We start from the raw sequence: 21950 nt of genomic DNA, 5'->3' as shown, positions 1-21950 counted from the left end.
AATAGAAGCAATATGGAGTCAAACATGCTAAGTTTGTTCCTATTACACTCTGTGTTTGAATTTCCTTACCTACAGAATAGTGGTAATAATGGTTCCTACCACACAGGGTTGTTGTGAGGGTTAAGTGAGTTTGTTTGTGGAAAGCATGTAGGACATTCCCTGGCACAAAGTACTATGTACTATGTCAAACTCTCCTTTTATAAAAACTTCAAGCTAAATAAAGCAGCCCCAAAGGAATACCTCCTTCTACCAGAACTATTCAAAAACACTGGGAAAGCTGACTTCTGTTCCCCTTTACAGTTTTATTGGCTGGATTTCTTTTAATAAGACACAGAGTAGTTCATCCTCTCCCCACCAAACTTTTGGTATTTTTTTATTTTTATGTTGCAAGCCTGGGCTTTCCACGTTTATGTTCTTTCTGCATGACGAACAGGTAAACTTTAAGCACGTGTATTCACTGTGGACAACCATTATCATCCTGGGGGTGTTATCTTACATGTGGGGAGTGTAATTGTGTCCAGAATAGACAGTAACTGTATTAGGCTACTGAATCTCTTATCTAGTTACAGCCTGAAGTATTACCTTGCCCATACCTAAACTCTTGACTTCCAGGCAATTCATTAGGGGCATGGGAGACCTCTGGGGTATTACTTGTTCATCAAGAGTTCCTGTGAATGTTTTACTAAGATTTCCTTTTTACAGGTCAGATGGATTACACCTCCTGTAACTGTAGTGACTTTGCTCTGAGACCTAGGGCAAAGGTACCTTATTCATCCACTTGTCCCTGTGTTGCAGTGGACCCCCAAATTACTCTTTGCAGAGAATCTTGACTTGATTCACAAATTGATGAGGACAATCTCTGGTACCATAATTCTATAAAGGACAGGAGATGGGACAGGATTCTGATGAAGTCCATGGCAAAGCTAGTTCAGGGCTTACAGAGGCAGGAAACAAGCTCTTTAGGCCTTCTAGGTTTGTCTTTGGCTCAAGCATGTATGCCACAAGTATGGGTGGGGTGGGTGTGTGAGGGTATCCTGCTGGCTAAGGGATTGGCATTATCTGAGCAGACCACTTTTGGGATCTGGCTGGGCTGCAGCAGACCATCAGGGTAGAAGCAGCACAGAGAGGGACAACACCCCCTTGCCTGAAGATTTGCCTGGGCAGCTGGTAGTGATAATAAGCTTATTATCCCTGCTAGGGTATTTTGATTCATTTCACTTGAGGCTGAAGAATCGCATTGCTTTCAGGGCATACTCCAAAAAGTATGGTCACTACTCCACTTGTTATTTCAGTTTAAAGGAAGGGAGCATACCTATTATGGGATTAATTTTCTATGAATAAGGAGTCCCAGGGCTAGAGGTAACTAGTAGTGTGATCTTCTTGTCCCATGGTAGCACCACCAGTGATTGGAGGTATGCTGCTGATGTTGGGAGGCTTGAGTTCAGGTTAAGCCAGTATCAAGGTGGTGATGAACTAGATTTTTATTTTCTAGAATGCTAGGCTTATGCTCTCAATAACCGGACTCAGTGTCCTTGGCCTAGTGGGCATTTAACATCTTTGAGGCCTCCAAGTAGCAGCACCATCACACATAGAGGTCATGGAGAAGGCACCAGAAGAAAGAACAAGGCCCTTGGAAGCACCTCAGAAGGGGATGGTGATGGGAGGGGTGTTCAAGTGTAGATGTGACATGAAGCCAGAGAGAAAGAAAGATTTCCCAAAGAGCTCGATGTGTGGGATAGCTGAGAAGCTACTTCCCCTTTGCCATATTCAGGGGATAGGAAAAGAATCAGAGGCTTTCTCTAGTATGAGTGGGAACTGCTTTTGTCAGTTGGAGGGGGAGCAGTAGTGCTGGGGTCATTCCAAAGAGGACACGGACTCTCTGTGTGGTGGGGGCCATGCTGGGGTCCTCTTCCCCATCTTCTGGAAGAGGAGGCCACTATAGCCAGAGGAGGTGACATCAGCAGGCAGTGGGTAAAGGAGGACTGGTCCCAAAGCACTTGCTCCATAAGGATGTTTACTCTTCCTCAGCACCTTGGCTGGTTCTGAAGAGAAGAATGTGGCTGCCAAGGTGGGAGAGACCTGGCAGGAGAAGCCCGTAGCCCTGAGGTGTGGCCACGGAGACCCAGCTGCACCCTCCCAGCAGCCTTCAGTCCCCAGGACCCTAGAGCCACAGGGCAGCCCCAGAAGACCTGAGCAACTTGCAGAACTGGACAGCCAGGCCAGCAGGTAAGGATTATGCTGTGCTGGGCCCCTGCCTTCCTGAGCCGAAATTTTGTCAGGGACCATGACCCAGGTAGGACCCACTTTTTTAAAACAAGATTTATTTACTTATTTTAGAGAGAGGGAGAGAGAGTGGGGGAAGGGTAGAGGGAGAGAATCCTGAAGCAGACCCCCCACCGCATGTGGAACACAATGCAAGGCTTGATCCCATGAGTCATGAGATCATGACCTGAGCTGAAACTAAGAGTCAGATGCTCAACCAACTGAGCCACCCAGGCAGCCCAGATGGGATCCACTTTTACCCCATGTTCATGCCAGTGCCTGGCACTCACACACCAGGTGCTCAAACTCCTGCCCCATGCGTGGAGTTGAGATGGTGACTCCCTGGGTGTGAAGCAGTGTTGAGGGGCTTACTGTGGTGCAAGTAGCTGGGATTGGGCCTGTGATAGGAGCAGGTGTATGTACCCAGAAGTAAGAAGCCCTGGCTAATTTCTGACATGTGGAGCAGGAAGGTCTCCCAGGATGGGGGTCCCAAGTAGGATGAGGGTTATTTGTATGTATAAAATGGTGCTGTCAGAGAATGAGAGAGAGAGAAAGATTGACATTGAATAATAACTGACATTTTCAAGGTAACCTCATCCACTCTATAGTCCTCAGTATAACCTTCACTCAACTCCAGAACTGTTTACGCAATAGCCTACTGGACATTGTTATACAGATTCCCTACAGGCACTTTACATTCAGTGTAACTCAGATGACCTTATATCTCTGCATGGCACCTTCCCCCAACTTCCTTTCTGTCTCTCAGCTCATTCTTTCCGTTTTGGAACCATTACCATCTACCCAGTTGACCAATCCTGAAATCTTGGGAGAGCCTTGGCTGCTACTTCCCTTCACCTTTACCTTTTATAAGACAACAAGACTTGTGGCCTTATCATCTCTTCCTTGGCTGAGCACTTTTCCAAACTGGTTTCCTGCGTCATCTTACTTTATACCTCCTGGCCTGATTCTCCACATGGCAGCTGGAAGAAATCTTCCTACAAGTCTTGTCTGGTCTGTTCATGATGAGTATAATATATTAATGTTATTAATGTCAATTTTGTTATTGTTTAATGGATATGGAGTTTCCCTGATCTCTTGTTTATACTATTGGCTTCCTTTCCTCTTCCTCTTCTCTTGGGGAAGAATGGCTTATTGATTGCAAACTGGGAACAGGAACTGCATGAATCCAGCTTGGCCAGTAATTCTCCTTGTATTTGGAAGCAGATGGCTTCAGATGTGCAGCCACAAAGGTTCCCCTTGAATTCTTTGGTTCTATCTACAAGCCCCCAGGGCCAGTTGTCCAGCCAGGCCCTTGGCTGGGTGAGTAAGGACCTTTGGTTCAAGGGTGCATGGGGAGCTCTCCTTTTTGGCTCTACATGTAAAGCCATCTGCTTCATCAGCTGACATTTATCTCCATTTTCTGTTCTTCTTTTGTCTAAAACAATAGGTGTTATTTATTGCCCCCTTAAAACTCTGAATGTATACAATGAAAAAAGGTAAAAGTAAGGGAGAAACAAGGGCAGATGGGTCAGAATTCTGGATAATAATATTGAAAGGTCTTGTAGCAGAAGAGGACCTGAAGAAGGGCACTGAGAAGGAAAGTTTTGGATAAATGGAAGAACCTGGGAAGAGTAGCATCATGGAAACCAAGCCAGGCTGAGTGAACTTTCCAGTATGCTGCAGACCCTTACATAAGCCCACAGATTTGGTAAAATGGAGTTTATGGCTGCCTTAAGCAGGGGGCAGATCAGGGGAGCAGAAAGATTATGGTTGACTTATGGTGGATTGAGGAAGAAATCGGTGGTGAAGTGGTGTAGTTGGTGGAGGTGTACAACTCTTTCTAAAATGTTGGCCAGGAATTGATGGAGATTGGATGGGTGAGCAGATAAATGCAGCTACAGGGTGATGGTAGGGGCTTTCTAAAGTGTATGCTTATATGTGCAGGTGAGGAAATACACTCTGGGTAAAGAGAGTTTGATATTTGAAGAAAGAGTGAGCAAACCCAAAGGTGAAGTGTCACTGAATTTATGGTAAGGGCTTAGGGTGGTAGGTTCTAGAGTCTTGGGAAGGAAGGAGATGGCTCTGTCTTAGAGACAGGAGGGAAGGATGAGTGCAAATGTAGTTTGGAGCGCAGTGGAAGGAATATGCAGAGTAATGTGGGCTCCTTGATTTTTTCTGTGAGTTAATGAGCTACACGTTCTATAATGTTACTTAGTAACTACTAGCCCATGTACTAAGCACTGGGGATACTGAGAAATAAGATTTGGTCCGTGACCTCAAGGAGGTATGGATAAGGTATAATGGCAGCACAGTAAGAGTATGTGACTTGAATCAGGGAAGGCTTCACAGAGGTGACAGTTGATGTTCTTCTTGAAGAACTTTGTGAGAAGGTGAAGGATTCCAGGAGTCAGGGGAATCTCCTGTGCTGAGGGGTAGATGACAGTGTTGCTGCTTGAGGAGCACCCTGTGGTTTGATATGGCTGTAGTTTATTGTGAGAAGGCAGTGGAAAAGTTGATATTGGGCAGATGGTGTACAGACAGTAGTTTTCTAAAAAAAAATATTTATTCATGTGTCAGAGAGAGAGAGAGTACACGCAGGGGGAGCAGCAGGCAGAGGGACGAGCAGGCTCCCCGCTGGGCAAAGAGTCCGATCCAGGTCTCCATCCCAAGATCCTGGCATCATGACCTGAGCCGAAGGCAGATGCTTAACCGACTGAGCCACCCAGGTGCCCCTGTACAGACAATAGTTAACCAAGCAGGCCTGAGACTGCTGTCTTTAGAAAGGGCTGCTTGTAAGATGTGCCTCTGAAAACGGGAAAAGGTAAACAGTTCTCTACACTGATATGAACCTTTCCCTAAATGTTAAGAGATAAGGCTGACCACCTGGATAACTAGTATAAACAATGTACTTTATGCTGAATCTCTGCTTGCCTCCTGGGAGTTGGGAATTTTGGTACATGCCAGGCAGAAAGTGCCTATGTAACCAGTCTCCAATCATAATCCTGGGCTGTGAATGAAAACACTGCCTTTTCCTTTCACTGATTTTGCTTGGTATCCTTTTATGGTCATAAATCTTAGCCTTGAGGATGACTATATGCTGAGTCTTGGGAGTCCTCCTAGTGAATCACCAACTCTGGGGGTAGTCTTAGAGACACCAACACACCATATCAGTCTAATAAAGGACAAAAGCCACGTGTTCACAGATAGGTCAGATCCTTATGCCTTTACAAGGATTTGGACTTTCTCCAAGGACGAAGAGAAGAGGGAAGAGAAGAGAAGAGACTTTCTCCAAGGACGAAGAGAAGTCAGGGAAGTTTTTTAAAAAAAATCATTGTAAAATTCACACAACATAAAAATTACTATCTTAACCATTTTTAAAGTGTGTAGTTCAGTAACATTAAGTACATTCATGTTGTTGTGCACCCAGTCTCCAGAATGATTTCTGTCTTACGAAACTGAAACACTTTCCCCATGAAATAACTCCCCAGCCCCTGGCACCCACCAATCTACTTCCTATCTCTATAAATTTGACTACTCTAGGTTCCTCATAGAAGTGGAATTATGCAGTATTTGTTCTTTTATAACTAGCATCTTTCAGTTAACCTAATGTCTTCAAGGTTCATCCATGTTGTAGCATATGTCAGTATGTCCTTCCTTTTTAAGGCTGATTAATATTGCATAATATAGACTCACTGCATTTTGTTCATCCATTCATTTGTCAGTAGACACTTGGGCTGCTTCCACCTTTTGGTCGTTGTGAATAATACTGCCGTAAACATGGGTGTGCAAATATCTCTTTGAGATCCTGCTTTCAGTACTTTTGGGTATATACCTGGAAGTGGAATTGCTGGATCATATAGTCATTCTATGTTTAATTTTTTTTTGAGAAACCGCCGTGCTATTTTCCACAGTGGCTGTTTTCTACCATTTTACATCCCCATATACAGAGCCAAAAAGTTTTAAGCAGGGGAGTGATATGGTCATAGTTTTGATTTAGAGTTATCTCTGTGTTGGCAGTGTGAAGAATGAACTGGAAGTGGGAAGAGTAGAGGCAGGAAGAAGAGCTACAAAGTGGTTCCAGTCCATCAAGTAAGAGATGAAGGGGCCCCAACTAGGGCAGTACCTATGGATATGGAAACAGAACTGTTAAATAAATATAATGGACCTAGAGTTGGGCAACTGATAAGACTTGGGGGAACGGTGACGGAAGGGGAGTTGTTAAGTCAGAAAGCCATATTTGGGGGCGCCTGGGTGGCACAGCGGTTAAGCATCTGCCTTCGGCTCAGGGCGTGATCCCGGCGTTATGGGATTGAGCCCCACATCAGACTCCTCCACGGTGAGCCTGCTTCTTCCTCTCCCACTCCCTCTGCTTGTGTTCCCTCTCTCGCTGGCTGTCTCTCTCTCTGTCAAATAAATAAATAAAATCTTAAAAAAAAAGAAAGCCATATTTGTGGCTCACGTAGCATGGTGGAGTGTGTGACCCCTCTGGCCCAGGTTGTGGGCAGGTTATCTCCAAGCTACTGCTTCACTGCCTGGAGCCAATAGAGCAAATGCCTAGTCCGTGGAAATACCAAGCCAGGCCAGCACACTCAAACAAATTGGCAGACAAGCGCACCTGAGGCAAGGGTCTGGCTTTCAGTTGGAAACTCTGCCTAGGCCAGCCTGGACGAGTTGCCCTGGCAACACTGTTCTATTTCTAAGATGTGCAGCAACACCCGGAAAATGTCTTTCCTTTCTTCCTCCTAGTAGTCCAAATCCTGGAGTGTGCTGGATATTACTGTAGACAGTCTTCTTTCTAGAACCGGCTGGGTTTTCTATTTCCAGTCTTTGGGTCTGACCAGTCATAGCATCTCAGTAGACTAGGCTCATTAGGAAGGGTGGCATTTGGAATTTGTGGGCCAGGGGATTAAGGACCACTACTGCTAATAGTCCAAAGTAGCAAGCAGTCCCTCAGCTCTGGTCTGGGCATAGAACAGGAGGAAAACCAGTCAATGCAAACCTACTAGTGGATAAGGCTTAACTCGCCTGGGATTGCAGGAAGTATAGGGGTGGCAGACCGAGAACAGCAGGGATTAGGCAATAATAACAGCAGAATTTTAAGGGAGAGTGGACAGAGGATTGGAAAAATCGTTGTATTTTAGAATGTCTGAATTGACCATGTTAAACTCTTCCAAAGCCCAGACAGAATAGGGATTTCTCCTGGGTGGACCAGATATTTCACATGGGGAGAGTTGGTGTGACCCAGCAGAAGAGGATCAGAGGACAATTGGTGCTAAGGGTAAAACCTTAGGCCATGGGAGATTGAGTTCTTCCATCAGTTTAGCAAACTACTTTTTTAAAAAATATTCTATTTTTAAGTAATCTCAACACCCAAAGTGGGGCTTGAACTTACAACCACGAGATCAAGAGTCTCGTGCTCCACCAACTGAGTCAGCCAGGTGTCCCTGCAAGTTGTAATTGTTATAGTTTGTTAGCTCTGTCATTTCAGAAAACCAAGGACAATGTAATTGGGGGATAGAGGAAGAACTTATTGGATTTCTTTCTTTTATTTTTAAGAAGATTTAATTTATTTTCTAGAGAGTGAGTGCGCGCAAGCAGGGGGAGCAGCAGGCAGAGAGAGAAGCAAGCTCCCCGCTGAGCAAGGAACCCTATTTGGGACTCGATCTCAGGACCCTGAGATTATGACCTGAGCCAAAGGCAGATGCTTAACTGACTGAGACACCCAGGCGTCCCAAACTTGCTGGATTTCCTAGATGATTTAACTGGAGAAATGCATTTCTGAGTCACTTAAAAGAGCCAGAAATCCCCACCTGGGTGTATTTGTTCTAACAAAAGTTTAGCAGCCCTTTTCTAACAAAAGTAGTGGCCCTTTTAAAAGGGGAAGTTTCAAACTAGTGAGAGAACAAACATATGGTAGTAAGAACATATTTAAGTTACCTTTAAAAAATAATTGAAATTATGACTGATAACATTGAGCTGTTGTTGTTTAATATTGGGCAGGGCAGCACCAGGACCCTGAGAAATATCACGGACAGTGAGGGCACTAACAAATTTCTAGGAGTTTTATATAATTTCTGAAATATTTATATAGTTGAAATTTTAGTCCTTAAAATTTAATTTAGGAAAGACTCAGAATTATCATTATTTTGGATTTGACAGTGCTTTCCATAAAATGTATACAATATTAAATAAACCTAATTAGTTTAGTACTTCTCTTGTTACAAGGTGAAAGAACAAATAAACTGTTTGGGCCCCCTGGGAAATCCCAATGTCAGTTTTAGGTATAAAAGATATTTCAGATTTGATTTGCGGAAGGCAAAAAGTCAAATGTTATCAGGAGTTTTGAACATTCGATGAAGATTATGGGATAGTGAGAAATAATACTTGGTTATTAAATCAAAATGACAAAAAATTTAAAATAAACAGAGATTGTAAACACTTTTAGCTCCTTTAAAATTAAGGCCTTTTCAAAATAATTGAGGACATGATAAAGTCAACATAAAGAATAAGACATTAGTTTGATAAGACATAAAAACTTAGCTTTTTAGATCGTGTTACCCTTAAAAATAAAATAGGCAGTTATTTTACCAGCAAAATGGATTTAGTTGGGAATAGCAGAGAATTGCAATTCACGACATAAAAACTACAGCAAAACCAAGGCTGAGAACAAAGGAGAGGAACACTCTTTTATAGAAGAAAGGGAAACACATTAGGAGGGCTTGTTATAAACAAAACGTCCATTGGAGTAAACTAGGACTTCTAAGTGTAGTAGTGGCTTCTCATTGGCTGAGTTGTGACAGGCTATCATGGGCTTGGCTGTTGCCAGGCAAGGATAAAATCTTCCTCCTGCTGGAGTAGTAAAATATAGGCTTCTTCCTGTTGGTTTTGCAAAGGGCGTGAAAGAGTGGTAGGGCATGAGAGCTCCACTTCTGGCCTCCTGACTCCATTTTAGTGAGGTTTCCCTTCATTAATTTTCACAGTAGATTACTGAGGAAAAAAGAAAGACCATTAACCTTTTATTAACTGCAGGCCAATGAGCCAAGAAAATCTTTTTTTTTAAGGTTCTATTTATTTATTGGGGGGGAGGGGCAGAAGGAGAGGGAGAGAGAGAATACCAAGCAAACTCCGAGCTGAGTACCAAGCTGAATACCAAGCAGAGCCTGACATGGAGCTCAGTCTCACAAGCCTGAGATAACGACCTGAACCGAAATCAAGAGTCGGATGCTCAACCAACTGAGCCACCCAGGCACAACAAGAAAATCTTGTTATTTCAACAGAGAGAAAGCCAAATTTTAGTTTTCTATCAGTATAATACTTGATATTAGAGCTCTTTTTGAAAATATTATAAATAGTCTAATTAAACTTTAGTAAATTTTGACCATGACAAATAAAATTTATTTTCTGTAAACCTTTTATAATTTTAAAAATATCCATTTACATCTCATCTTACAAAATTTTGGAACCACTGGTTAATTTAGGACAAAACTGTTCTTTTTCCTTAACAAAAATATATTTGCATACCTTCCATACAAAGTTGTTCTCCTTTGCCATTATTACTTTTGGTAGTCTTATTTATACATATTGATTATAATTTTTAACTGTTAGTAACTTCTATTTTATAGAGAAAACTAGGAGGTAGATCATTTTGAACTATTTGTCATATACCAGCATTTTACAATAGACTAGTAAAGCTTATGAATATATATCTCATAAAATTTTATAGTTATATACTTTTTTATAATATAATTTTTCAGTGTGGACAAATGAAGACATTTATTAACAAATCTATCTACAGCCTGTCTGTACTATAAAAAATAAGCAGCAAAAAGTATATAAACTTAGGCTTGGTAACTAATGTTTCAGTATTTTATCTTCCTTAGAAATGATCGAGGTATTTAGTGAATATCTGTTAATTTAGCATGAATGTAAGGTTTTAAATTTCCAAAAAGATCTTGGAAACCATCTTTAAGCCAACATATTACAAAACATAATTACAGTTGAAACAGAGTTTGTCAGAATACTGACTCAATTTGACTAAAAGCAAATTTATATTTTTGTAATCTTAAACATCTAGTAGATTTAATACTAGCTTATTGGGCTAGTAAACCCATTAAGTTTAGGAAGATTATACTCAAGTAGAATAAAAATATGTGCTTATATTATATGTAAGGTTGATAACTCACGAGACATAGCTGTTCTTATTAAACTAGGAATATTAAACTAGTGTTGTTTGCCAACGATTTAGCTAAATGTTTTGAACTTGAATTTTTAAAACATTTGGGTTAGTTTTTATAATACTGGTTTTTACATTCAAAGTTTAGAAAGTGCTTATTTAATTAATGAAAGTCTTAGGAATATTTAATTAGTGTAAGTGCTTATTTATCTCTAAGTCATTTGGAATAGAAAATAAAGGACTTTGTAAGTGAATTTGGTATACTTTCCAGAGATAGGAAAATATTACACATATATAACATATGTATATACATAAACATACAGACAGACACAAAAAAGATCTCATGGCTTTAATTCTAAGTTTTCAGCCGTGAGTCAGTTATAAACACACAAATGCAAAATTCATTGATTTTATAAGTGTTGGCTCTCATCTTTGCCCCACTTTATTTTTTTATGAGAGTTGTGTTTGTGGCAGATGGGACAAGTTGAGGTTACCTGCTTAACATGAAGACTAAAGCTTCCTACTAATATTTGTAGAGGAGGCTTTTAAGAAACTTTTTTTGTCCTGAGAGTAATCTTATGGAGACTGTAGACTAAGTTTGGAGTGACGGAACAAGGAGAAACAGCCCTTGGGGTGTCTCTAAAGTTCGTCTACCTGGATAAAATATCCAGAGCATTCAAATTAGGTTTTTCAGCTTCAAATGGTTGCTTTTGGGATCCCCAAGATCCTGGAGAGCCCCCAGTGGGGGCAGGGACCTAAAGGATCACATAGTGGCACTAGGCACAGATAATTTGGGATATTGGGAAGCACTAGTAGCTTCAGGGGAGAGTCGGCAAGGAAAACGGAATGAAGTCACAAGAGTGAGTGTAGATAGCTCTTTCATAATGTTTGGCTGTTGTGGGGGAGGAAACTGAAGTTGAGAAGGGCCTTTTTGTTTGTTTATTTGTTTGGGACATTTAAGTAATGAACTCTTGTTTCTGCTTCTACCCCAGTTCCATCTCCACTTAGTGATGGGAAGTGTAGAGCTGGCTATATGGTCACACTGAGCCCCAGGAGGGGATTGAAGTTCTATCTTCGTTGCCATTAAAAAAAAAATTATATATATATATATATATATATATATATATATATATATATATATATACATATATATATATATAATTTATTTATTTGAGAGAGAGAGAGAGAGAGAGCAAGCACAAGCAGGGGGAGGAGCAGAGGGAGAGGAAGAAGCAGGCTCCCCAGTGAGCAAGGATCCTGACACGGGACTCCATCCCAGGACCCTGGGATCATGACCTGAGCTGAAGGCAGACGCTGAACTGACTGAGCCACCCAGGCACCCTTTGATTGCCATTTATGAGCTACAAAGGATCCCTCACCCCAGATTGTTCATCTGTAAAAAGGGGATGAAAATGCAATTGCCTCATAATAATAGCTGTGATTACTTAGCAATAAAGGCCAAATTACTCTTAACTGTGAAAATAAAGCTGCCACAACAATACGTATGTGCCTGCTTGTGCGTGTGCCGGGCTCCTACACATTTCAGCTTGTGTGCATCTGCGTGCACAGCCATTTCCTGCAGCCAAGAGCTTCGACCGCGGTGCCCTCTGGGAAATGTGACCATCAATAAGGAAAATGGCTGCCCTGGGCAAGATGGATCTTGGCATCGTTTAAGCTGCAGTCTTGCCAGCGCCATCCACCAGATGGCGCTCGAGGATCACAAATGGGGCCAAGTCACACATTTCTGGTCTGGCTGGGTCTTTGGGTGTTGCTGACCCATTGTGGGGTCACCAGCCTCTTTGAAAATTAGCGAGCATAATGATACTGTTTCCCTTTTGTTACCCTCACCCAGCCCGCCAGGGAAGCCTAGGGGAGAAGCTCTTTGCAAGAGAGCTGGGCCCCTGCGGGGCTGCCTGTGTTCTTAAGTCTTCTGAGCGCCAGGGCCTGGGAAGGAGACCAGATGACTTGAGTCTTTTTAGGCAGGACAGATGGACTGGGACGGGGAAGGCTTGGAGAAAAGAAAGATTGCAGTGGGAGGAGGGGCACAGGAATGCCACTATTTGTTTCCAGCTAGAAGATGTCTTTTAAAACCTCATTGAAGTCATCACGTGTTCTCAGAGACTCTTTGTCAAGTGGGAAGGGAGCAGTGGTACTGGGGTTCTCCCAAAGATGAGAAAGACTGGTCTCTGTGTGGTGGGGACCATACTGGGCTCTTCTCTTCCCTATCTTCTGGAAGAGGAAGCCACTATGGCCAGAGGAGGTGACATCAGCAGGCAGTGGATAAAGGAGGCCTGGTCCCAAAGCATTTGCTCCATAAGGATGTTTACTCTTCCTCAGCACCTTGGCTCGTTCTGAAGAGAAGAATGTGGCTGCCAAGGTGGGAGAGACCTGGCAGGAGAAGCCCGCAGCCCTGACAGGTGGCCACGGAGACCCAGCTGTACCCTCCCAGCAGCCTTCAGTCCCCAGGACCCTAGAGCCACAGGGCAGCCCCAGAAGACCTGAGCAACTTGTGGAACTGGACAGCCAGGCCAGCAGGTAAGGGTTATGCTGTGCTGGGCCCCTGCTACAGCCCAGGTTTTTTTGATGGTCCACCACGCAGAACAAACCCTATCATGTTAGGTAAATCTGTTGCTCTCTGCAGGTGTGAGTGGCTAGGAGGTATTGGGAAGGTGACCAGCGATTAATGCCCCAGGGGTAGGTCTTCATGGGCTTCAGTTTGGAGCTATAGCATCCAACTGTTAGGCCAAGCATGGAACAGAGAAAGTGCACAGAGTACCATGTTTTCTGGCATCCTTTTGGAGCATGAAAACCTGGGTTAGGAGAGGATATGGAATGCCTTTGCCATTAACAGAGATGGAAGGTCTCTGACGAAGGTGTGTCCTGGGATGGGAGCTCCCTGGAGATAAACAGTGTTGGGTGAACCCTTCCACTGCCACCACTGACAGCCAGGGTGACCTCGTATGGCAACATTTGGGTACTCCCTTTGCTCTCTGGAGATCTTTCCCTAAGGTGGCAATGAGTTTGGAAATAACCAAGAGCCATGAGCCTAGAGACAATATATAAGTACCTCCTGTGAGCCATTTGTAGGTAGCAGCCACATACACATTGAACAAGAAGGCAAGGGCCCTGCCCACTCACCTTCAGGGAGCGCATGATGCACCAACAAATAAACACTATAACAATAACACCATAATGATAACCATTAGCATTTGCTGTACTAAAAATGTGCAGGCACTGTTCTTGTGCTTTGTGTGTACTCATTTGATTCTCACACCAGTCATATAGGGGAGGTACTATTATCTCAGATCTACAGAACAGAAACTGAAGCAGGGGAAGGTTGAATAGCTTGCCAGCAGTCATTCAGCCAGGCAGTGGCCTAACAGGGATTAGAAAGCAGACAGAGTCCAGAGCCTGTACTGCTTATCACTGTGCTGTATCTGTTGCCTCTCCATTTGTGATAAGCCCAGAAAAGAAGGAAACTGTGTCCTCTAATGGAGAGAGGCCGGGACAGGGGGTATTGTAGCTAGGATGGTCAGGGAAAGCTATTCTGCTAAGAAGGGTACAGTTCAGTTGAGACCTGAAGCACAAGGAAGAGCCAGACTGGAAGAGAACCTGGGAAGACACAAGTGGGCAGCATGTACAAAGACCAAGATGGCAGAGGGAGTTGAGGAGAAGAGACTGAAAGAAGGGCTCTGTGGTTGGAGGGTAGGAAATGAGGTGAGGAGGGGGTAGGAGACCAGGTGGGCAGGGCCAGGGCTGGCCCTTGTAGACTAGAAGGAGGAGGCTATGGGAGGGAGATGGGATCTTACCTGACCAGGGATAGGAGTCATCCTGGTGGAGGTCTGTCATTGCTCACATTGCAGTCCTAGAAGGATCCCCATGGGATATTTTCTTACCTTGCCCCCGCAGCTCTACTGTCCCTTCAACTATTGTGCTGGGCATGTATGGCACACTGGCACAGTATGCCAGACACTTGCTAGTTGTTCCTTCCTCTTGCAGTCAGTTTCTTCTCACTCTCTGGCTCTGTATTTTATCCCCTGTCTTTCCAGGTTCCCATGGGGCCTCCCCTCCCAGATAGTCCACCTCCTCCAGTTTCCATGGTTCGTTCTTATATCATAAAGTGACATAGGAATAGGTACAGGATGACTGGGCACACGGAAACAGGGTACTTCACCCAGCCTGGGGTGAGAGAGCAAGTACTCCAGAAGGTCTTCCCAGAGGAGAAGGTGGTGTTATGTGCGAAGGTATGAGACAGATCAGTCACTATGGCCAGAGATTCAGGTACATATGACAAAGTTTGAGAAGATGAGACTGGGGAGCTGCGCAAATGTAAGATCATGATTGTTTTCCTCCATCCCCACTCTTAAACTAGTTGTGTTCTTGGGCACTGGATTCTCTAACAAGGGAGTGATGCCCCAGAGCCCAGGCCAGGTGGAAGCAGCCACACTCAGAAGCTGATCTGAGTAGCAACATGTTGGAAAGAAGTCAAATTCAGTCCAGGACAGTGTGTGCCCATAGAGCTGTCCCAAGGCCACTGGAGAGTGGGTATATGTAAAGTAGATGGTACACAATGGGGAAGGCAGTGGGCAGAGTGAGAGCAAGTAAGGTCCTGGTCAGAGAAAAACCTTGTGAGCCAGCTAGGAGGTCAGCTTCCAGGCCAACAGCTGTGTGTGCAGCCAAGTGGTAGATATTCAGAAAAACCATCATACCTGTCAGTCTCTTGCCTGTGCTCACGGCAGATGCCTTCCAGAATGAGGTGCATTCAAGTCTCTTCTTTGGTGCTGCCTAAATTCATTTGTTCCTCTCTCCCTCGGTGTTCTATTCTCCAGAGAGTTCTCTGGAGGATGGGGGATAGAGCTCATCCTAGGAAGGGGCTGTCCCATCCAGCAAGGACGTGAGCTGGATGTGTCTGTCAAGGCCCTGGTAGCCCCCATGCTCTCCTCAAACCAAGTGAATCACAGGCCAAGGCTTTTGGCTCTAGTGGGGGAGGATACTCTAAGATTAAAGTCTTGTCACTGACTCACGGTGTTACCTGGTCACTTAGCCTGGGTTTTCTTATATGTAAAGTAAGTGGTTCTACCCACTGATCTCAGGAATCTTGTAAAACACAAGCTCAGTGATTTGCATGCACTGTTGAAAAACATTGGCGTATTTTTAAACTCCTTGAAGTGGCAGTCTCAGGAGTAGGCCCCCCAAACCCTGTTTGATGCTAGAAGATGTCAGCTCTCAATGTTTACACACTCACCCCTCCATTTACTTCCTTCAGGGTGAGAAACCCGTCGAGTTGTATGGTCACTCTTACTGTCACTGCCTCTACTGAGCAGCCTCATGTTTATATCCCAACCTCCCCAAGTGAATTGGACTCTAGTTCAACCAGGTAAGAAGAGACAACCTGGGAAATGTTCTTTGGACTATATCCTCCCTAGAGCTAAAGGACTTGGTTTTGATCCCATGTCACTTCCCTGATATTAGCTCTAGTACTGCCCCCAACTCCCAGCATCCCGTTGGTCAACTGGCCACATAGTGTAGCCCAGATCTCCCCAACACAAAGTCCTGTTTGTAGGCCTGGACAGAGTCTCATTATATCCCCTTCCCCTTATCCCAGTAAGAAGCTGAGGTAGCACTTCCTGGTGCTGTGCCATCTGTAATACCCTGCTAATAATATTTTTTGAGGAACATGTGTGGGAAGGCCAGAGAAAGCCCATATTACTCACTGTAGGGCAGGTGTACACCCACTGCTTCACCTGCACTCCTGGCCTCACCTGCAATATTAGCTATTGCGGGGAAGCTGAAGAGGTGAAAGGGGGTAGGGAGATCAGAGGGCCCTCTGATAACATCAGGCCAGCTTGATAAAGGCCAAATTCAGAGCCATGGTGAGCCCAACGTGAGGCAGACTTCCAATGTTGCTAGGGACCTATCTAGGACTGAGAAGGGAGAGATTAGATTGTTGGTGGAGATTCACACAGAGTGGCAAGGACCAACAGTCTATGTCTGAAACTTGGAGGCTATCCTGGGCCAGATAAAAGGGAAAGAAAATGCAGTCAGAGAGAAGGATGGAAAGTTCACTGTAGTGGAGTCTGGGGAGGTGGGGGACAAGCTTCCCATAGTGTAGAGATCTGCATCAAGAAGGAAAGCATATTGACATTGTTTCCAGGGAGCCTTTTTCTAGGGTTCTTAAATATGCACATAGCAAGCTGAACCCACAGGCTTCAATTTCAGCCCAGTCCACAGTGCGCTCAGCAGGGCAGCAGCTCCCATTTGCCATTTTCCTTGCCTGGTGGTGGCTAGAACCCATCAGCACTTCTACTCCCAGGACTTGCCATAAGTTCCTTCAGTTCCTTCAAACCAGGTGGGAACCCTCCCAGCCCTAGACCCCTCCTTTGGGCCAGGCCCTGTCCCCTAGAATCTTTCAGTATACCTCTTTCTGGTCTACTGTGCTCCTCCTACAGCAAAGGGATTCTCTTTGTGAAAGAATACACAAATGCTAGTGAGGTGTCCTCCGGGAAGCCAGTGTCTTCATGCTACGGCAGGTAAGAGCAAGTCCCAGATCCTTCCATGATCCTGGATCCCCAGTACCTCATCCAGGGCTTGGCCCAGAGTTGTTTCTGTATAATCATTTATTGAATGGTGGATGATGTAATTGCCTACAGACATGATTCATGAATTTCAAGCTGTTCTACCAAGTCAGTGCCTTTGTGTTCCTCCTCTATTGTTAATTCATCCTACATCCCACTTCCAGTGCCATCCCTTTCTGTCTAGTTTTGCTTCTTGGTAGACAAGCTTTCTTTAGTAAAATTCTTTTTACTCTTTACAGAACTGGCGAGGCCCTTAGGGACTTTTTACCTAGTTAATTCCATTGTGTTTCAGAGCACAGGGCTCCTCTCTTAAGCTCCCATGCTCTTTGCAGCATGCCAGGGTGCCTCACATTTGACTGCACACATTTGAACACATATTTGACTGCAGGTCCTGATATATGCATAACTTTTCAATCATCATCTGTTCATCTGGTTGCTTCGTGATGCCACGTGGAAAGATACCTTCATGCCACCTCAGTTAAAAAGTAATCTGCACTGACACAGCATTCCTCTGGGAACGTTTTTTTTTTTGTTTTTGTTTTGTTTTTGTTTTTATGACACATCATCTCACTGCTAGGATGAGGATTTTAGTAACAGAGAGGAACACCCTGGCCTTATTTCAGGATTGGGCCTCTGGGGACTCTGAACCACCTTTCACTGGTACTGTGGAATAATGGCCATAGGTGTCAAGTTCAAGCCCCAGCTTGACCCCATTGATTGGGTCATTTTTGATGCTCAAGCTTTCTGAGCCTTAGTTTCTTCATCTGTAACTCCTTACGGTGGTTTTTGTGAATAACTTTATTGAGATACAACTCACATATCATAAAATTCACTCTAAAGAGTGAACATTTTCACCACCCCAAAAGGAAACCCCATACCCATTAGCAATCCCCCACACCACCAGCTACAGCCCCTGGCCACCATTGATCTATTTTCTGTCTCTGTGGCTTTTTTTTTCTTCAGGGAGCTGTCCTTGCCATGTAGCATTTGCCTCTATGAGTGTCACTTGACTGTGCTCTGTCTCCTGGTTTTTCTTCACCCATTCCCACCACTCTGTCAAGTTTAATTCTTACACAGTCTTACAATTAAATTTATTTTAAAAGTGAATTTTACATTCAGTTAAAATGCTATATCTTATGAAAAAAGCAGTAGAGTTTCTTTACTGGAGGATTGTATAGTTTAGTGTGATTTCCCCTTTTGCTTTACCTTCCAGGAAGCTTAGAGATAAACTTAATGCTCAGGAAAAAACAACCAACAACAACAACAACAACAACAACAACAACAACAACAACAGAACCTGGACTGAAATTCTAGCTCACAGCTTACTCCAAGCATGACCTTAACCTCTGTGCAACAGTTTTTCTGGCTACCTCTTAGGGCTACCACATGGCTCCTGTGAGAATGGCAGTATCACTAAAGTGTGTCCCATGGCATGTAGCTAGTCACACTTCCCTGGCAATAGGGTTTTTTTTTAACCATTTGTTTTTATTATCAAAAGTCATATTATTGGGGCGCCTGGGTGGCTCAGTCATTAAGCGTCTGCCTTCAGCTCAGGGCGTGATCCCAGGGTCCTGGGATCGAGTCCCACATTGGGCTCCCTGCTCAGCGGGAAGCCTGCTTCTCCCTCTCCCACTCCCCCTGCTTGTGTTCCCTCTCTCGCTGTGTCTCTCTCTGTCAAATAAATAAAATCTTAAAAAAAGTCATATTATTGAAAAATGAAGATACAAAAAGGAAAAAAAAAACTTTTACCTCAATCCCCCTGTAACCCAAGCGCAGGTAATATGTTAGAATGTTTCCTTCTTTTATTTGTTCCCATTCCTAATGTCTGATTTCTGCTGTGAGTGGGCCTCTGGTGACTGTCACATTGTGACACAGACACATATGTGGGGAGAAAAGCCCTGATCCTGTCCTACTGGTCAGTGAATCATAGCCATCCCTCTTGTCATCTTCCTCAGCATAGCAGGTATTCTTTGCCCCCCATTGGAAGGGCTCTTCTCCAAGAGAATTATGCCTCCCTGGCATGAAGTTCAAAGCTTTCCCTGCCATTCAGCATAACAGATGATGGCAGGTCATGCAGAATCATGTTTCATAGCAAAGCATGTCCACTCATGACCGTGGTAGTCATCTTGCTCCTATATTCTGCCCTTCTCTTCCCCATCACACTCTCTGCAGTATTAGAAGCACTGAGGACTCATGTGACATGGACAAGAAACTTGCATGTGACAGCTCTCTGTACTCTGAGAGGTAAGTCTATTATCTTACCAGGGAGCTCTCAGGTCAACAGAGAAGAAACAGCTGAGGAACATTTCCTCACTAAGTCCATTTGCTTTTGTCTTCTGCTTAGCTGCTTCTGATCCACTTGCAGATCTGTCACACTGCTGCTTGGATCATGCTTCCCTTATTGGGATGTCACACTTGTGGCAACCTTTGAACCCAGCTCAGACCAGAGGGTAAACTCAAAGGGCTATTGAGAAGGGAAATGGTGGTATCTGAAGCCCAGGGAGCTCATGTCAGCAGGAGAGGCCCTTGGGATTAGAATATAAATGATCACTTAATAAACCTGCACATATGACCAGAAAGAAAAAAAACTAAACTTAACTACAAAAGAGAGTGGTGGGTGGAAAATTAAGAAAAGTGGGTTGCTATCATCAAGAAGCCAGAGAGAGCCATTCATTTGAATTGAATGAGGGTGCAGAGAGTGCCCCATTCAGCAGTTTCAAAAGCTGTCACTAGATGACAGTGGTCACAGGATGGTCTTAAATGATAAAGAAGTCCTATTTTAAAATTCTTGAAACAGAAGAGAAAGGAATCTTAGAGATGCAGTTCACTCAGGTCACAGTGGAGGAAACAAGCCTGGAAAGAATAAATAATGTGCCTTATGTTACACAGTGAGTTAGTGGCAGAGCCAGGACTAAACCCCAGGTCCCTGACTACTCCTAGGTCAGGGATGTTTCTACTGTGTTATCTGACTAACTGTGAGCTGAAACTGGTGATGGTAAAATACAGGGCTTTAATAAAGGCAGGAGTCTTTAGCAACACTGTCAAGAGACTGAGCCCTGGGCCAGCAGCATGATGGAGGCACCTGAGATGCTAACGGTGATTCTGGGCCCTTGAAGGGAGGAGCCTATGTGGCTCCAGGTTGGTAGTACCACCCCTAGCTCCTGTCAAAAGCATACTCAAATCTCTGGAAGAAAGCACTCCCAATTTACACCTGAAGGATCAGGGCAGGCAGGCACTTTCAGCAGGTTCTCTCTGAGGAGGGAAAGCAGGGGTGACTTTCAAGAACAAAGACAGGAATCCTCAAAGTGGGGAGATACTCAACCTAGAAGTTAGTATTTAAAACTTCAACATGAGGTCCCATCAGGCTCTACAGCCATACTGTCTTTGTGATGCTCCTTGGAGTATCGTGGGGCAGGGTGAGTTCAAGAGTGTAGGGTCTGAGAATCAGGGTTTAGTGGTCCCAGGCATGAAGAGAAGGGTCATCAAGACAGGGGGCCAGGGAGGGCATACAAGGGCATGTCTGCTGTAGAAGAAGACATGGGTCTTCCTGTTCTAGAGGGGGTAGTACCCCAGTATGCTAGGCAAGGGGTCAGGGAGAGGCAAGCTGCCTGGAATAAGAATCATACCAGGAGGTCCTGTGGTCCTCATATGATTGCAAGTAGGGAGAAGATACATGACCAATTTCTGGAAATATCATGAGGGTCTATAGTGGGCTGAGACCCAGTCCAGCCCAAGGATATGCAACCAATTGTACACTACAGAAAAAGATGGCAGGCTGAGAATCTGGGCATCTAGGCCTGGATGTATCAAACCAGAAGATCTGGCTACATGACATCAGTAGTCTGCATGTCAACCTGACTGCCAAGTTCTTGTTTTTTATCTCACAGAACAAGTGGAAGGATCTGTACTTACTGCAACCAGGAGATCAGAGATTGTCCAAAGATTACCCTAGAGCATCTTCACATTTGCTGCCATGACTATTGCTTTAAGGTAAGCAAGAACAGTGGTGCTGCTGACATGGTCCAGAGTTAGGGAGCCTTCGTGGATCAAAGAGTGTGAAGAAAGCTTGATCTCTGTGTGATTGTGCTCCATGTCAGAGGCTTGGCAGGACTGGGAGCTGAATGAGCAGAAGGCTCAGCCCAGGGCAGGCTTGGAGATCGCTGGAGACCCAGACACCTGGAGACTCATGACTCCTCTTATTCAAGACTGTCTGCCAGAAGGCCTGCTGCAGATAGCTGGCCACTCTTGTCCTTCAGGTGTCCACTAGAGTGGCAGGTACAAGAGTCATGAGGACAGCAGAGCTACGCTCCTGTAATAGCCTTCCCTTTTATTTAATTTTCATATCACCTTCTTTGGACCTTAAACATCACAACTGAAGTCCCACAGCCCTCCTATAACAGCAATGACTTACTTTGTGTATGACCCCAGATTGAATACTACATGGCGACTACCTCACTATATCCTCATGGTAACCTGCCACTGTGCCTGTTTTATATATGAAGAAACAGAGGCTCAGAGAGCCTCAGTAACTTGCTCAAGCTCACCCAGCTAGTAAGTAGTGGATTTAGGGCTCAAACCCAGGCCCATTTCTGAAACCTGGGCTCCTAATTACTATGTGATCATCCTGCCTGCTAGTTTGTGTGAGGTTTTTTTGTTTGTTTGTTTGTTTGCTTGAGGTTTGTCTCTGTTTTCTACTCTTTTTTATTGTCTGCTTCAAAGTCCAGAGTGTGCCATCAGCTCAGTGTCTGCTCAGGTGCACCCTCCACACTCCACCCATTTATGTTGCTTCATTTGCAAGTTGACCTCTAGTTTGCTTTCTTTTTCAGTGTGGGATTTGCAGTGAACCAATGGGTGAGCTCTTGGATCAGATCTTCATTCACCGTGACACCATCCATTGCAGGAAATGCTATGAGAAGCTCTTCTAGGTGGGTGCCAAGTAG

At 44.3% G+C, this 21950-nt stretch overlaps 1 protein-coding gene across 11 annotated transcripts in view; it reads left to right on the top strand.

The window, feature by feature from the left end:
- The window catches only part of ZNF185 (zinc finger protein 185 with LIM domain), a 61718-nt gene that overhangs the window by 36343 nt on the left and 3425 nt on the right, over window positions 1-21950 (top strand). For 5 of the 11 annotated variants that reach the window (XM_087860355.1, XM_087860358.1, XM_087860363.1 and 2 more), the window contains 8 exons: window positions 2029-2226; window positions 6280-6351; window positions 12773-12970; window positions 15702-15812; window positions 16885-16965; window positions 19183-19254; window positions 20898-21000; window positions 21837-21935. In XM_087860355.1, the coding sequence (XP_087716481.1) occupies window positions 2029-2226; window positions 6280-6351; window positions 12773-12970; window positions 15702-15812; window positions 16885-16965; window positions 19183-19254; window positions 20898-21000; window positions 21837-21935 (934 nt within the window). The other 6 variants (XM_045788807.2, XM_087860357.1, XM_087860360.1 and 3 more) reach the window with 6 other exon arrangements.

The sequence above is a fragment of the Ursus americanus genome, chromosome X (assembly GCF_024610735.1).
Source record: "Ursus americanus isolate L20-20 chromosome X, mUrsAme1.1.p, whole genome shotgun sequence".
In the NCBI taxonomy this organism is placed as follows: domain Eukaryota; kingdom Metazoa; phylum Chordata; class Mammalia; order Carnivora; family Ursidae; genus Ursus; species Ursus americanus.
The sequence above is the reverse complement of the archived record's forward strand: the minus strand, read 5'-3'. Positions and strand labels throughout refer to the sequence as shown.